The sequence below is a fragment of the Bufo gargarizans genome, chromosome 2, assembly GCF_014858855.1.
Source record: "Bufo gargarizans isolate SCDJY-AF-19 chromosome 2, ASM1485885v1, whole genome shotgun sequence".
Lineage (NCBI taxonomy): Eukaryota > Metazoa > Chordata > Amphibia > Anura > Bufonidae > Bufo > Bufo gargarizans.
In genome coordinates, this window is record NC_058081.1 from 338,267,958 (window position 1) to 338,284,599 (window position 16,642).

Below are 16,642 nucleotides of genomic sequence, written 5' to 3' on the forward strand. Positions count from 1 at the left end.
TCTGATGTGCACAGAAAGTGCTGCCAACCTTTTTTTTATTGCTCTTATCATCCCCTCCCCTGGGAATCTATATTATCTATATCTACAAGGCAGATGTAAATGAGGAAATGGTTACATGGTATTTTTGTTCTTGTGAAAGGGAAACCATTGAGCTACTATCATATTATATGCTTATTTCTCAACATACCAATACGAAGCTAGAAAATTCTGGAAAAGACATAAGGACTTGGAGTAGGTTTCCATTGCAGGTGTAGCCATCTCCTATATAGCCAGGCTTGCAGGTGCATTGTACATCTACAGGATAGTAATAATAGACAGTACATTTGATAAAACACTAAGAAACAATAAAGACATTTTAATTACGGTGATACAGATTGCCTGGCATGACAAATTTTACAATTACAGATATTTACTATGCATTGTTAACTGGTAGGTAAAGAATATCATTCTAAAATAAATCACCACTAATGCAGTGAACTACAACATGATATTTTGGAAAGAAACGTTACCTTTAGTTCTATAACAGAAAGCATCCCAGGTCTTAGTCAGGTTGGTATACCCATAGTCCACTATCCCTACATGTCCAAATCCACAGTTCGGGTTTGAGTATGCAGTTGGATAGCCCACTCTTCCTCCTTCCAACCATCCCGCTGAACATAAATGGTAATTGGCCTAAATTTAATCAAATACAATAACTCAATTATGGCGAGCAAGAAGTCTTTTTAGTTTTAAAGTACATACGTTCAGGAATAGAGTAGAAAAGTAAAGACAATGCAAGTTAAATGAAGCTTTTTTGGGACAAGGTCACAAAATAAGGGTGAGAAATGGTCTCCTAGAGCGTTGATCCTCTCAAAGAATAGGGCCAATCAACACAGTATATAAAGGAACTGAAAAGACCAATATGGTGTCTTCCCAAAGAGGTGGTTTCAAAAAGGGTTCTCTGTACAAGCAAAATGTCTTCACTGAATAAGAAGTCAGTCCAATAGTATTCCGCATGTGCAGATAAGGGGGTCTATTGAGCAGAAGTTTGCATATGAGAACAACATGTTGTTTGCTCATGATGTCTTGCTGGAGTCCTGGATGCTAATCAATCCATGCCAGATGAACATAAAACGATTTGAACATTCTGGTTCTTATTCATAGCATGCTAAAATGAAGAAGAACCAGGAGGTTCAAACCACATGTGTATATAGTAAACTGTGTGTCTGTAGTCTTCAAAATATCTTATTGGACTTTGGAATAGACATTGCATTTTATATTTTGGAAGTTCTGGTCATTTTATGTTTGACCCTTTTAACCCCTTCAGCCTGTCTTCCTTTAGCCATAATTTTTTTATTTTTCTCCATACACATAGACATATAAGGGCTTTTTTTGTTGCAGAAAAAGTTGTAATTTTCTAATGGCACCATTTCCTGTTGCATAAAATGTAGTGGGGAAGCTGGAAAATCCACATGGGGTGGAATTGGAAAAGAAAATGCTACTCTGCCACAGTTTTATAGATTTTGTTAGCTTCCTTCTGTGGGTCAGTATGATTACAGCAATACCACATTTGTATAGTTTTTCATGTATTTTACTGTAATACTGGGGGGAAAAAATAAAAAATTTGGAAAAAAAAAGTCTAACCCCTATAACATTTTTTTACAGTTACATCTACGGAGCTATATGAGTGCTCATTTTTTTCAAGGCGACCTGTACTTCTTTGGAGTGTGTTTGATCAGTTTTTATTCAAATTCTTTGGGAGATGAATGAAAATGAAAAAAACATAAAATTCGCCATTTAGATTTTTTTTTTCCATTACAGCATTAACTGTACAGGATGCATACATTTATATTTTAATAGTACAGGCAGTTTGGAATGTGACGGAACAAATAAAAAAAAATTGAGTGTTTATTTTTAATATGTGGAAAGGCGGTGATTTCAATTTTTGTTTTTGCTTTTTATTTTATTTAAAAAATAAATAAAAATGTCTTTCTTTTTTTTTTAAAGTCCCCCTTAAGGGACATTAACAAGCAATCATTAGATCCCTTCCTCAATAGACAGCATTTATTTAAGAATGCAGCCTATGGGAAATTCAATATATTTCTATGGAGCACTGCCACCTGCAGGCCGTCATAGGAATAAACCCATGGAAAGTCATCTCAGCTGCCATGGGCAAACGTTACCACTGCATCCGAGGGGTTAAATGTCTGCACTGAGCAGTACTGCCAATGGCAGACATTAGCCCTAGGTGAAAGCAGTGCAAACCTGGCAGCCATGGCCATCCCCTGCACTCGCGAGCTGGTGACATCTTTAAAGACCCGACCTGCTATTTTCCATATCATTACAGAAATATCTATCATAATGATCTTGTGGACGCTGATCAATGCCCCCACAAGATGGCAGCAGGAGTGCAACTGTAACACACAGCCAGGTTCCTGCTGCAACTGCCTGGATCAGAGCTGCCTCCCCCCTCCCATATACAATAGTCCATCATTTATGTGTCCCCAAAAAAACATCCATCTACATTGATGGAAAAATAAAAATAAATTATGGTTTTCAGAATGTGTTATATTGTTTAAAGGTAGTAAAAAATATACTAAATCAACTGGAAAAAGAGGCCTTTAACAATAAGTCATTATCAGCATTCTACCTTTTGAGCGTAAGATAGTTGGTTATATGTAGCCAGGGTGGCATCTTGATCTGTGCATGCTTGGACGGCCTCACTGAAATTGTACTTATATTGGCCTTTTGGAGAACGTAAGTGAAACACTCCAACTGTTGCATCTGTGGGAAAAAATATCATTATAATGAGGTAAATATGAGTTATAACAAACAGTGACTATGCTGGACTATTTGGACATGCACTGCGCAGACTGAGAAACAGTAAACTCAATGCTAAATATAATATACTGATAAATCATCAATTTAAAGGGGTCATGCAGGATTAAAATAAAATCCCCCCTACTTAGTTTAGTATGTATGGTGTTGGGAGGGTCTTTAAGTATGGCGTCCGCTCGTGAGCGCAGCAGGCGCAATAGCAGGCCGGTCTCTGCTGATTCAAACAGAAGAGGCCAGCAACCAATGTCTGCTGCCGATAATAATGCTGATCACAGTCATATAACCCTTTAGATGCTGTGGTCACACGGTGGTCTGGCGAAAAACCCAGAACCGTGCACTGAAGAGACCCATCCTCTGGATGCCAGTAGGTGGAAGGCCAACATAGGATAACTGCAAAGGAAACTTATACTGTAGTTTTATGGAATTACAATATAAGCTAAAAGAAATCTAACTAGTGATTTTTAAAAACGTTTTTTAGCCCCTATTGGAGGATAGGGGCTAAAAAAAAGTAAAAAACAAAACAAAAAACAAATATAAATCACCCCTTTTCTCTATAATAAAAAAAGAAATACATTAACAATAAAAAAAAAAAATTAAACATCATGGGCATCGCTGCGTCTGAAAATGCCAATACTATTAATATATTCAAATATTTATCCCATGCAGCGAAGGACGTATGGCTTATCCGCCATTTTTTCATCGATTCACCTATCCAAAAACATGGAATAAAATGTGATCAAAAAGTCAGACGCACTCCAAAATCGTATCAATAAAAACTACAAATCATCCTGCAAAAATGGAGCCCCCACACAGCTTGGTAGACAAACTATAAAAAAGTTATTGGGGTCAGAATATAGCAGTGTAAAAAAAAACTTTTTTTTGTTAACACACAAAAATGTATACATACACTGTGTATGTGGTATAGTTGTAATTGTACTGACCCAGAGAATAAAGGCCATAGGTCAGTTTTTCTGCATAAGGAATGATGTAGGGACAAATGCTGTAAAAGTATAATTGCATTTATTTTCCCAATTCCACCCCATTTGGAATATTTTGCCCACTTCCTACTACATTGTGTGCCCTATTAAATGGTGGCACTAGAAAGTACAACCTGTTCTGCTCATATGGCTATGTAAACGGAAAAATAAAAAAGTTATAGGTCCGTGAAGATAGGAAAAAAAAATGAAAACGAAAAAACAAAACAAAAAACCTTTGGTATCCAAGGGGTTAACAGCTTTTTTTAACTGCTCATAGTTTGCATTCCCTGGTCAGTAAAGCCTGCCGTACAAATGATATAAGTATCGTCCAGAATGTGGTTGATCAATTGTCCGTGGGATCATTCATACAAGACAAAACCAAACTATGAGAGAGTGGGTACAATCATATTGGACTTGCTCAAACTTGCAAATTCAGACAGTCATGTCACATAAATGTATTTCTAGCTGACCATGGGCAAAATTTTCTAACCCGGCAGATCACTTTTTCAGCAGGCAGGAATCTGCCATTGGCAATCTCAAACAACCACTGGCATAAAATTTTAAAAAGAACGGTAACGGTTAATATTTCTCTCTTTCATGAAATACAAGAGAAATCCAAAGTACAGTAAGTGGGACATAGTCTATAAAATACAGTTTTGTGCAGGTTATAACAATGACTCACCTTGAAAGTGTAAGTCACCACATATTGCATCTGAATGGCACTGCCCATTATCTTGCAGGCATCGGTCAATGGGCAGATTCTTTAATTCACAGTCCAGACCATCACCTATGTACTGGTCCTTACAGTCACATTTCCGTTTATTCTATAAAACAAGGTAAAATGGGATGTAGCAGAATATAATTATACCTAAGCATTGGAAGGTAATGTATTTCTGCACAGAACAGAACCCTACTACCAGTCTAACATCAAATCATGGTTTCTAGCCAGTTTTGTTGCATTATACTAGAACAGGCATGGTCAACCTGCGGCCCTCCAGCTGTTGCAAGACTACAACTCCCAGCATGCCTGAACAGCCTACAGCAGGGCATGGTGGGAGTTGTAGTTTTACAACAACTGGAGGGCCGCAGGTTGAGCATCTCTGTACTAAAATATTGGAAAAGTTTTTATACACTAAGGCTTCATGCACACGTCCGTTGTTTGGGTCCGCATCCAGGCCGCCGTCTTGGCGGCTCAGATGCGGACCCATTCACTTCAATGGGGCCGCAAAAAATATAACATGTCCTATTCTTGTCTGCGCTTTGCGGACAAGAATAGGCATTTATATTGACGGCCGCCCGTTCCGTTCTGCAAATTGCAGAAGGCACATGGGCAGCTTCCTTTTTTTTACGGATCTGCGGTTTGCGGACTGCAAAAAACGGTCAGTCGTGTGCATGTAGCCTCACCCAGAGGCCCAGGTAATTATAAGTAGAGCCCTCATCCAGATGTTTGTTTTATCCAAGAGTCCTCAATAACTTGAGAAGTGAGATTTGTTGGAGTTGATTACCCAGTGTGATGTTATATAACTGCTGGGTTAGGATTAAAAACAAAACATAAAAAATGTCAAATCTTCTTTTGAGTTTCCTCCAATATGGAACAACTGCGATCCCTCCGTTCCGCAAAAAGATAGAACAAGTACTATCTTTTTGCGCAACGGAAGCACAGAACGGAACCCCACAGAAGCACTCCGTAGTGCTTCCGTAGGATTATGCCCGTGTATTGCCGACCTGCGTATGCGGGCCGCAATACGGCCACGGGGACACACGGTCGTGTGAAAGAGGCCTTATTCTGATTGCCTGATTGGAGTCGGGAGGAATTTCTTTCCCCTAAAGTAATGAGAATTGGCTTCTACCTCACAGGGGTCTTTTTGCCTTCCTCTGGATCAACTTGCAGGATAACAAGCTGAACTGGATGTGCTCGGGCTGGCAGCTGGAGGTGCTCAGGCTGGCATAAAGCACCTCCCAGGGTGTCAGTAAGGAGTGTGTTACCCATGGACAGAGGCCTGGAGGCTCTGTGAGTGTGGTCTCAGCTGGGCAAGGCTAAGGGACCACGAGGCTGGGAGATAGCCTGGAGTTGGGGGACGAAGCGACGCCTGGGAGGATCGCAGGGCCATAGTCAGGCGGACTACTGAGCCCCAATCCCCCACAAGAGACTTTGGACTGGACAGTGGGTGTACTGTGCTCTGTACAGCCAGGAGGCTGTGGGACATTGGCTGGGAAAGCCAAATGGGTTCACAGGGTGTGAACGGTGACTTAGGTGAGTCAGGAATACTGTGTTTAGTTAGAGCCTGGACGGGCAAGTGTTTATTGTTTTCTTGTTTTGCTTTTGCTGGTGTGCCACAATAAATGCACTGTTTGGACCTTAAACCTGGTGTCCTGAAGCCGTATCTGTGAGGATGATCCCCTGAAGGAAAGCTACTCCTCACAGCAGCAAGCACCTGGACTTCTGCAAGCATTATGTAGATGAAATTAACTGATTTGCAATTGCAGAAATGTTGGCAACAAAGTATCAACAGTCCAAAATGTATAAACTTTTAGAGGAATATGGTAAAGATCAACGGTTTAACAGTAAGCAAAATGGGAGAGGGATCTTGAGCTATATGGAAGTATATCTTGGCCTAAGGTTTATAACTACATATAATGAGTTGCTATCAATTAAAAACCATGTTCTTAATCAATTTAATCTAATCCATATATTGTATTATTCTACACAATTATTTTTACAAGGTAAACTACAAAGATTTGTTACACATAAAGTGGGATTGTGTATAGATTAAAGGGGTAATTTACCTTGCTGAAATACGTCTAAATCAGGCATATTTCAGGCGCAGATAGCGGCACAATGGTTAGTTGAGCTGCTCTCTGCAAATTCACCTCGCTCACGCAGGTCTAACATTGTGTCCGTGACGTGGGCGGGGAAGGGGATGGCGTAGAAAAAGGTCTGAAGGTAAGACAGCGCGGACGTGTATGTAAGATGATTATATGGTACTTACTAATTTAGCTTTTGTTGAAATTCTGCTCCATTTTCTATATTTTATAAGGTATGCCCCCTTGTGTGCCAAGTCTTTCCTGTCCATAAAATGACTGCTCATGGAGGGTCATGTAACAAAGCAAATCACCTCCATGTGATGCCCACTCTGTTCAAATACACCGCACCTATCACCTGTACTTGTTCTGTTCGGAGTTTAGTACAGATGCGGTGTGTTTGAATGGAGGAGTCTGAGTGATGTGCTTGGTCACATGACCCTCCATCAGCGGCCATCTTATGGACAGGTCCTCTAAGTATAGAGCACAGAAGGTTTGACTAACAAGGGCGCATGTTTTATGAAATAAAGCAAACAGCATGTAATATCAACAAAAGCTATACTAGTAAGTGCCATATACTGATCCTACATGCATATTGTCACAAATAGCCAAAAAGTGGGCAACTCTTTTAAGATGTAGTTAAGAAATAATGAAAAAAGTACTAGAACATTAGACTTACCGGTCCAGTCATGGTGCAAATAGCATGTTCGTGACAACCACCATTCAGTCCATCAACACATGGGTTTACAGCTGTACAGACTTTTCCATCTCCACTGTATCCTTTCAAGCAGCTACAGGTGACTTTAACACCATTTTGTGAGCATTTAGCATTTGCGTCACAATCGCCATTATTCGTCTGGCAAAAATTTACCACTAAAGGAAAGGAAGAAGCTCCAATCATGAAAGAATAGTGACATACTAATATTTAATGTTAGTTATTTTAATATACAAAACACGTCATCATGAGGTCATATAAAAAGTCAACTGAACCTTCATTTTTTAAATAAAGATAACAGCAACATTATAAGCAGATTCTAGTGGGATCATCATGGATTCCCTGTTCAGCTATTCAGATACTGGAGATCACATTAATATCTTGAAAACCTTCACTATGTGACTGGCGTTTTATATGCCAGTCTTAAAGGGAAACTGTCAGCTCCAAAACACCCCCAAACTACAATAAGTGGTGTATAGTGACTGTGTAAGTGTATAGTGTAAGTGTATAGTGTAAGTGAAGCTCACTTGAGTCCAATTATATCATTTTATTCTGTTTTGGGGAGTGTTTTTGGAGTTGACAGATTCCCTTTAAGGCTGTCTTATAAAGTGCATCAGAGTACAATGGACCACCAAATGTTTAAGAGATGGCCTGCCTTTTAATACATTTGGTGCATATTGGGTTATCTTCATGCCACACAATAAAATCTACCCCTGCTATGAACGTCTTAATACATTTTGTAGAAACACATTGCTAAGCCCCACTGCAGCATTTTTAAAAAATAATGGGGGGCAAGAAAAGTTGTAAATGACACAAAAATGATATGGGCCATAATTTGCAGTTTTTACGCCACAAAAGTGGCACAAAAACTTGATAAGTTCACTCCATGTTTCTAGAATTTGTATTTAGTTTTTGCGCTTATCATGATATCTGAACTGGTACCTGTACACGTCCTTCCATCGCCTTCATAAAACTTTTTACATTCGCAGGCATTATCTTTCTTGCACACGGCATTAGGAGAGCATGGAGGAGAGCAGACAGGTGGCAGCACTGTAAAAACAAAAAAAATGAATGAAGTATCAGTTACAGTAAATAATGGCTCACTGTAAAATGTCAATATAAACCTTTATTTTGGAATGATATTCCAGTTATCACTCTAGCTACAAGAACAGACTCAAGGTTGACATTCCCTGCTTTCTGTATCTGACTTATAAAAAGTTTGGAAAGAGCCTTAACCCTCAGACAAACAAAATATATCTGGGGAGATTTCTCAAACTGGTGCAAAGGAAAACTGGCTTAGTTACCCATAGCAACTAGGGGGCGGACTGGCCATAGACCCCTGAAAAATGAAAGGTGGAATTAGGTTGCTATGGGCAACTAAGCCGGCTATATCATTACACTGTTTCAGGACATGATGGGAGTTGTAGTTTTGCAACAGCTATAGGGTTACAAGTTGGAGAGCACTGGCTTATTACTGTATATCAAAACTAGTTTTGCCTGCTGCAGGTTCATCTGTGAGAATGCTCAAATTGATGTATAAAGAAGGCCAATCTTATCAGTAATGAAAGGTTGGAGAATATAAAGTTTACAATCCTAGCCATCCTAATGTCTCATATAAGAAACAACCCAGACCCTTTCACTTTTTCCACATTTTGTTATGTTGCGGCCTTGTGCTAAAATAGAAAGAAATCATGTTTTTCCCCATCATTCTGCACTCAGTGCCCCATAATGACAAAGTGAATATTCAATATCTTTGCTAATTTACTGAAAAGAAAAAACAAACATCTTGCACTGACATAAGTATTCAGACCCTTTACTCAGTACTTAGTTGAAGCACCTTTAACATCGATTATAGCCTTCAGTCTTCTTGGGTATGATGCCAAAAAGTTTGCACGCCCAGATTTGGTGATTTTCTGTCATTCTCCTCTGCAAATCCTCTCAAGCGCTGTCAGGATTGATGGGAACCTTCGGTGGACAGCTATTTTTGGGTCTCTCCATAAATGGCCATTCAAGGACATTCACAGAGTTGTCCCTAAGCCACTCCTGTGTTTCCATAGCTGTGTCCTTAGGATCATTGTCTTGTTAGAAGGTAAACCTTCGTCCCAGTCTGAGGTCCAGAGCACTCTAGCTCAGGTTTTTATTAAGAATATCTCTGTACTTTGCTCTATTCAGCTTTCCCTCAATCCTAGACAGTCTCCCTGTCTGAGCAGCTGAAAAACACCCCCACACCATGATGCTGCCACCACCATGCTTCACTGTATGGTATTGGGCAGGTTATGAGCAGTGCCTGGTTGCTTCCAGACAAGACGCTTAGAATTAAAGCCAAAATTTTCAGTCTTGGTTTCATCAGACCAAAGAATCCTGTTGGTCACAGTCTGAGTCCTTTAGGTGATTTTTTGCAAATGTCAAGACTTTCATGTGTCTTTTACTGAGAAGAGACTTCTTTCTGACCATAAAGCCCAGATTGGTGGAGTGCTGCAGTGATGGTTGACCTCTTGGAAGTTTCTCCTATTTGCACACAGGATCTTTGGAACTTCTCTCCAATCACTTAGCTTGGTGGGGTGGCCAGCTCTAGGAAGAGTCCTGGTTGTTCTAAATTCTTCCATTTAAGAATTATGGAGGCCATTGTGCTCTTGGGAACTTTTAGTGCAACAGAACATTTTTTGTACCCTTCTCCATCTGTGCCTCCATACAATCCAGTCTCTGGGCTCTACTGGCAGTTCTTTCCTCCTCATGGCTTGGGTTTTGCTCTGATATGCACTGTCAGCTGTGAGACCTTATATAGACAGGAGTATACCTTTCCAAATCATGTCAACCCAACTGAATTTACAAATCAATATGTAGAAATATCTCAAAGATGATAAAGAGAATTTTTTTATAAATTAGTAACAATTTCTAAAATTTAGTCTTCACTTTCTCATTATGGAGTATTGAGTGCAGAATGGCTGCAAGATAAAAAATTTGATAAAAGGTGAAAGGGTCTAAAGACTTTCCGAATGCTTTGTTGGTCTGAGCAATATGCCCTACACTATGCAATGCATAACCTAACTTTTTTCCACCTCTTTGATGACCTTGATATATAAGTTTTGCATACATGTGGTTAAAAGACAAATGTTATTATATCTGAGCCCTCATTTGATTGTGGCCACATATTTGTATCACTAAGTATCATGTATAGAACCTGATTTTTGCTCTATATTTGTCAAAATCAATGTAGATAGGCACAGATATGTATGCAAAGATAATAAAACTACTATACACACGGTATGTAGGAAAAACCCCACCTGAAATGAACTGGCAAGATGCAGAGGGAATTGGTTTGTTTAAAAAATTATATACATTAAGCAACTTCAGCAGGGCCCTTGCTGCACAATTAAAAAACAATTAACCACAAACAATGTATCAATATGATCACTGGATCAACAGTGGATTAAGCCAGTGTTTCAAGCCAGACATGTTTCGAAGTCCCTGACTTCTTCCTCAGTGGCTAAAAATTGGAGATTAATTTGTAGCCACTGAGGAAGAAGTTAGATACTTTGCAAAGCGTCTGGCTTGACACGCTGGCTTGATCCACTATTGATCCGGCGATCATATTGATTTATATCTGCATGCCACCTCCCGATCACCTACATTGGACGGACTTGGAATGGCACAGCACGTGAACTATTGCAGGCTCCCACCCATCTGCATGCCATGGAGGACGCCGAGACAAGCAAGGACATGTGGGAGAACTCCTTGGAAGGAGACAATGATCCAGCCTGCCATGAACATACTGCTCATTATGGCATCGTACTCCAAGCTGTTTAGACAAAAGATCTGCTCCACTAGTAGTCGGGACACGGGAAGTGGTAAGAGCTCATTAGCTCATATGTATCAATAGCAACTATTGCATTCTATTACATGAAGACATTGATACAGCACATATGACAAAAATAGCAGTGTTTCTTTCAATCCTCGCACAATCGAATTAGCTATACTATGCTTAGTGGAAATATATGGATTGATTCTCTTTGGATTTCATATAGGAATAGGTCTAACGTAATTAATTGATGTTGGTTTTATATTTTATGTATTGTAAGGTAATTGGTTTATAGTTTTGTGGTTAATTGTGCAGCAAGGGGCCTGCTGAATTTGCAGAATGTATACGAATTTATATATTTAAAAGGTAAAATCATTTTTTAAACTAACCAATTCTCTCTGCATCTTGTTGGTTAATTTCAGGTTGGAGTGTGCTTACATACTGTGCATAAATTATGTATTAACACCAGACATTGGGTTGGTCTGACAGTAGTGCATCCCCTCCCATATATCCAATAGAGAAGAGCCACTAAATGATTTTTCTTTATATAATAAAACTAGTACTAAAAATGTATATAAAAAATAAGGAAAACCTAATTTTGTTTCACAACGTTTTCCAGTCCATCCATTATCACAGATACATTGTCCGGTTCCACTGATGCCTTCATCGCATTGACCATTATCTGTGCAGTCACACGCTGAAAGATATAAACCACCAAATTAGTGAAAATTACCCTTGACTGTCATGCATAATATGGCTTTAACCAGCAACATGGAAAAAATAGATTTCTTTAAGACTGCTGTTGTTTATTTCATATGCGGTAGCATCCTGTATATAAACTGTATAGTACTGCAGCAAAATAACAGACAATAATGTGCAGCAATGATCCACAGTCCTGCAGCCACGTTCAGGAATAGGTGCCATAACCACCTATTCAAGGTATTTATTGGGTTAGAACTTTAAGTTCCAAAATGCCCTAAACATTCTCCCACAAGCAGACCCGGATTGGCAATTTGCTTTGCGTTGAAGAGTCCTGGTGGATCAGGCACATAGTGAGCTGCCTGGCCTGCCTTTGTTGAATAGCTGTTTTGCCACAATTTTCACAGAATCACATTGTTTATAATGCATTTCTATGTAGATTGCAGCAACATTATGGTGTTTTGCCATGTTTTATGAAAATTGCTGCAAAATTTTACTAAAATGGGTGCAGGACCTTTGATGGCATCATAGTCACATGACAAAGGTCCTGCACTAGCATCACAGAGGAGGAGAAAGAAAATGACACAGCAAGGAAAAAGGTGGTGGGGAACACCAATAGGAAAAAGCTAGAGGAAATTGCCAGAACCATAGGAACCATTCTGTGTAAGGGATGGGGAGGGGGGGTGCACTAGAGGTACATCAGTAGCTGTGGGATGTGTGCTAGTAGTGTGTTGTAAGTAGTGTGTGGCCAAGCAGAGCATATGTGGGCTTTAGATGTCCCATCTCGCTCTGTCCATAAGAGCATCTACTGTATAGAATAAGATATATATGATAAATGCTTTTTTCAGTAGCTTTTCCATTGAATTTCCGAGTAACCAAAATATGCTAAATTTCACATAGTCTCAATAGATGGGGGAAACATGGTTTCTTGTGTTGGGGAACAAGAAGTCCAATCCTGAACATCCACTTACACACAAACGTAAATGCCAAACCAAAGGTAGCAATGAGCTTTCTGGTGTTAGGCCATGGAACTTTACTGTATTAGCTGGCATTGCTTTCTGTCACTCTTATAAGTGTTTCTTCACACATGCTGCCTTTTGAAAAAACAAACAAACCCCCATTGACCACAAAAAATGCACTAAGAGAGAGGAGAAACTCCTGAATAAATAACACACCAGCCCATATTTACTATGAAAAGTGTGCCACTTTCTTGGCATTTTAGACACTATTATTCAGATGCGCCAAAAAGAATGACTAATTTTAAACTAGAATGTTAATATGGTTAGCTTTTCTATACCTTCTACATACATTTATGAAGCTGACACATTATCAACGTACAGGTGGGTAAAAACATTAATAGCTGTATAAATCTATGAGTCCACGAGCTCCTCCTAGTGTCGGCAGCAGGAAATTCATTTGATTTTGTCAGGATGCAATGAAAGTGGCTCATTGCTAGGTCCCCAATTCCACCACAGGGCCCATAGCAGATGCGTGGTCTGCTTCCACGCAAAGTATGCCACTGGAAGCTCACATGTTCTGTATATGCAGCGAGCCCCTGTGGGAGGATGGGAGTGGTAGTGGCCCTGATGCAGTACTGTAGTATCACAGTGTCCGAACTCAGGCCATCACTCCCTGGGGTCCATTGCAGTGAAAGTCATATCACTGAAGAATGAGGCCACAGTTGAATGTAACAAATAGCTTTTTAGTACTTTTCAGAACTTGAAATACATACAATAGCAGCAGGTTTTCCTGCAATTCTTCTCTGACACCAGCTGAGGAGGTATGGTGGCAGATTGGATGGCGGCAGTTCTGCACTTAGATGTTGCTGGCCTAGTGGTTGTTTAGTGAAGAGACTATCTTTAGCTGTAATCCCTCACCTCACAGCAGTGTCTGTAGAAGCGCTGTTGCGGTTCTCTCTGCTGTCTGGGATCCCAAGGCTTCACTTGAGTCCTTTCTTCAGTTCTAGATAGAGGGTGCTCTATGAGCTGCTGCCTCACTCTATGGCCAGAGAGGGAAAATGTAGGTCCTGCCCTTCCTCACAGGGGAAACAATATGGTTTTTAGGAGTGGGTGCTCTATGAGCTACCTACTCACTCTCCCACTATCTGAACAGGATCTCTCTCATCCCCTTCCCCCTAACTTTGACCATAGACTGAACTAATTCTAGATTTTCATAACAGGGCAGGAATTCAGATGAGCCCACTCTACCAAGAGGGATGGAACAGGGTGGTTAAGCCCTGCTACAGCCAGCCATTGCCACACAATACATCCCCCTGCTGGATAAGATGACATAGTACAGCTCACATATATAACATTACATATAATTGCATATAAAACATATAAAATGTTGTAATTAAAGAGCACAATAGTAATACCGCTAAGTCTGGGGTATTACATATAGATGGAGAGAGAACCCTCTAATTTCCTCTCCTGGACCCAAGGAAACCAGTCTAGCACTGCCTACAGTACATGAATGAGAGAACGAAAGATAACAGCATTTCTTCTCACTTCATAATCACAATACGCTTTGTAAAACCACTCTTATTTTACATACCTTTGCAGTTTGGTCCATATTTTCCTGGTATACAGGACTCACAAGCCGTTCCATTAAATCCTTCTGAGCACATGCACTCGCCAGTGTTTGAATAGCCATCATTACACCTTCCGTGATTGTTGCAGGGTGTTTCAGGACTCCCAGGGCAGGCTGCCAATACATAAACCACAGAAGAATATTTATTCCTGATAATGATGGAATTACAAGCAGTGCTCCTGTTACAGATCAGTGCATTTCTCTTCTCTAATGCCATAATTGCCAGATAGACACCCGTGTAGCTTCCTAAAGGGGTATTCCAGATTCATGAAATTGTTGACCTATCGTCAAGATTGGTCATCAATTTCAGATTGGTGGAAGTCTGAATCTCGGCACCCCCGAGCTGCTTGAAGAGGTTAGGATGCTAGTGCAAGGGCTGCGTTCTCTTCAATGTCCTCTTCAATGGGAAAGGAAGCTATAATTACATTGCACTGCCACTACAATCTAGGTGGCATGCAGGTAATCATTGAAGAGAAAGCAGCCTCTTTAAACAGCCGATCGTCAGGGGTGCCGAGAGTCCGACCCCCACAATTTGATATTAAACACCTATCTTGAAATCATCAACATCACAAAACTGGAATACCCCTTTAAGAGTTTCTTACACTTTAACAAATAGCTACAGTAATTTTTATTAAGAAGCCATTTTATTTAAGACAATTTGTCGACTTATGTGACATATTGTGAGTTACAATAGCATGCTCAATTCTCTGCTGCACCTTAGGATACAGCCACATGGGGTGTACGTGCTGTAGGTTTTCTGTCATGCATTTGCAGGAAAATCTCATCCTTATAGTATATGTAAAATATGTCCACATGGAAATTGACTTGGTGATTTTAAATCCGAAGAATGTGAATTTATACAATGCAGAAAGTGAAATCCGTGACAAATCCACATGTATAGTAACCCAACGTAAATATATGCCGGGAGTCGAGAATTTAAAGATGGTGTCCGTCAGGTTCCTGCTTTCTTTAACAGCAGACACCTGGTGTTAATGTATGCAATCGACAATAACGTAGATTGCACATATTTAACTCCTCAGATGCATTGGTCAAATGTGACCACGGCATCCGGGAGCTCAAAAACCACGAGCACCCTGATGCGCCTGTGGCTGGGCTCTTCAGGAACATAGTGAAATTTTCACAGACTCCAATATTAAGGCATGATTGCTTGTTCAAGCCACCTAGAGGAACTATTAAACAGTGTAAAAAAATAAAATAAAATAAACAATTAAAAAAAATAAACATCCTAGGCATCACCTCGTGTAAAAACACCTGTACTATCAAAATATAAAAATATTTATCCCATATAGCGAATGATGTAATAAGAAACATAAAAATCGCAGATGCTCCATTTTTTTTTGTCACTTCACCTCCCAAAATAAATGGAATAAAAAAGTCGTACAATACTCCAAAATGGTATAATTGAAAACTACAGACTGTCTCGCAAAAAATTAGCCCTAAAACAGCTCAGTAAACACAAATATAAAGTTATGGGAGTCTTGATATGGCGATGCAAATAAATCATTTCTTTTTCAGTATTAGGCTACATTCACACAAACATATTTTGTTTCCTTGTCCATTACGTTTTTTTGCGGATTGGATGAGAACCCATTCATTTCAATAGGTCTGCAAAAAATGCGGACAGCACACATTGTGCTATCCGCATCCGTATGTCAGTTTCGAAGCCCCGCAAAAAAAATAGAACATGTCCTATTCTAGTCCGTTTTGTGGACAAGGGTAGGCATTGTTACAATGGATCCACAAAAAAAAAAAACTAATGTCATACGGACGTCATGTTTTTTTGTGGATCCGCAATTTGCGGACCGTAAAACACATATGGTTGTGTGAATGAAGCCTTAAAAAGCAACAAAATGTTTTACTGACCCGAAGAATGAAATTTACAGGTCAGTTTTACCGCATAGGGAATGCTGTAAAAACCCATAAAACGGTGGCAGAATTGTGTAAACAGGAAATGATGCCATTAGAAAGCACAACTTGTCCCACAGCCCTCATATGGCTAAGTTAATGGAAAAATAAAATTATGGCTCTGGGAAGTTTGGGAGTAAGGGTACGGCTAGTACACTAGTCACGACCAGGTTCACTAAGTAGCGGTGATCCCAAATAAATATATGGAATCACTGCACCTGTTGCAAGAAATCCAGCAGTGTTGGATTTTTTTTGCAACAGGCGAGACGATCCCATTCATTCCTATGGGATCACCACTACTCAGCAAACCTGGCCGTG

General features: G+C 39.9%; 1 protein-coding gene across 1 annotated transcript in view; it reads right to left on the minus strand.

Moving 5' to 3' along the window:
- The window catches only part of STAB2 (stabilin 2), a 165,242-nt gene that overhangs the window by 7,849 nt on the left and 140,751 nt on the right, over positions 1–16,642 (minus strand). Inside the window, exons 56-63 of the mRNA XM_044280594.1 lie at positions 14,363–14,512; positions 11,703–11,807; positions 8,254–8,361; positions 7,276–7,469; positions 4,477–4,618; positions 2,630–2,763; positions 510–672; positions 188–294 (exon numbers count right to left, since the gene is read on the minus strand). Of these exons, the coding sequence (XP_044136529.1) occupies positions 188–294; positions 510–672; positions 2,630–2,763; positions 4,477–4,618; positions 7,276–7,469; positions 8,254–8,361; positions 11,703–11,807; positions 14,363–14,512 (1,103 nt within the window). The remainder of the gene's footprint in view (positions 1–187; positions 295–509; positions 673–2,629; positions 2,764–4,476; positions 4,619–7,275; positions 7,470–8,253; positions 8,362–11,702; positions 11,808–14,362; positions 14,513–16,642) is intronic.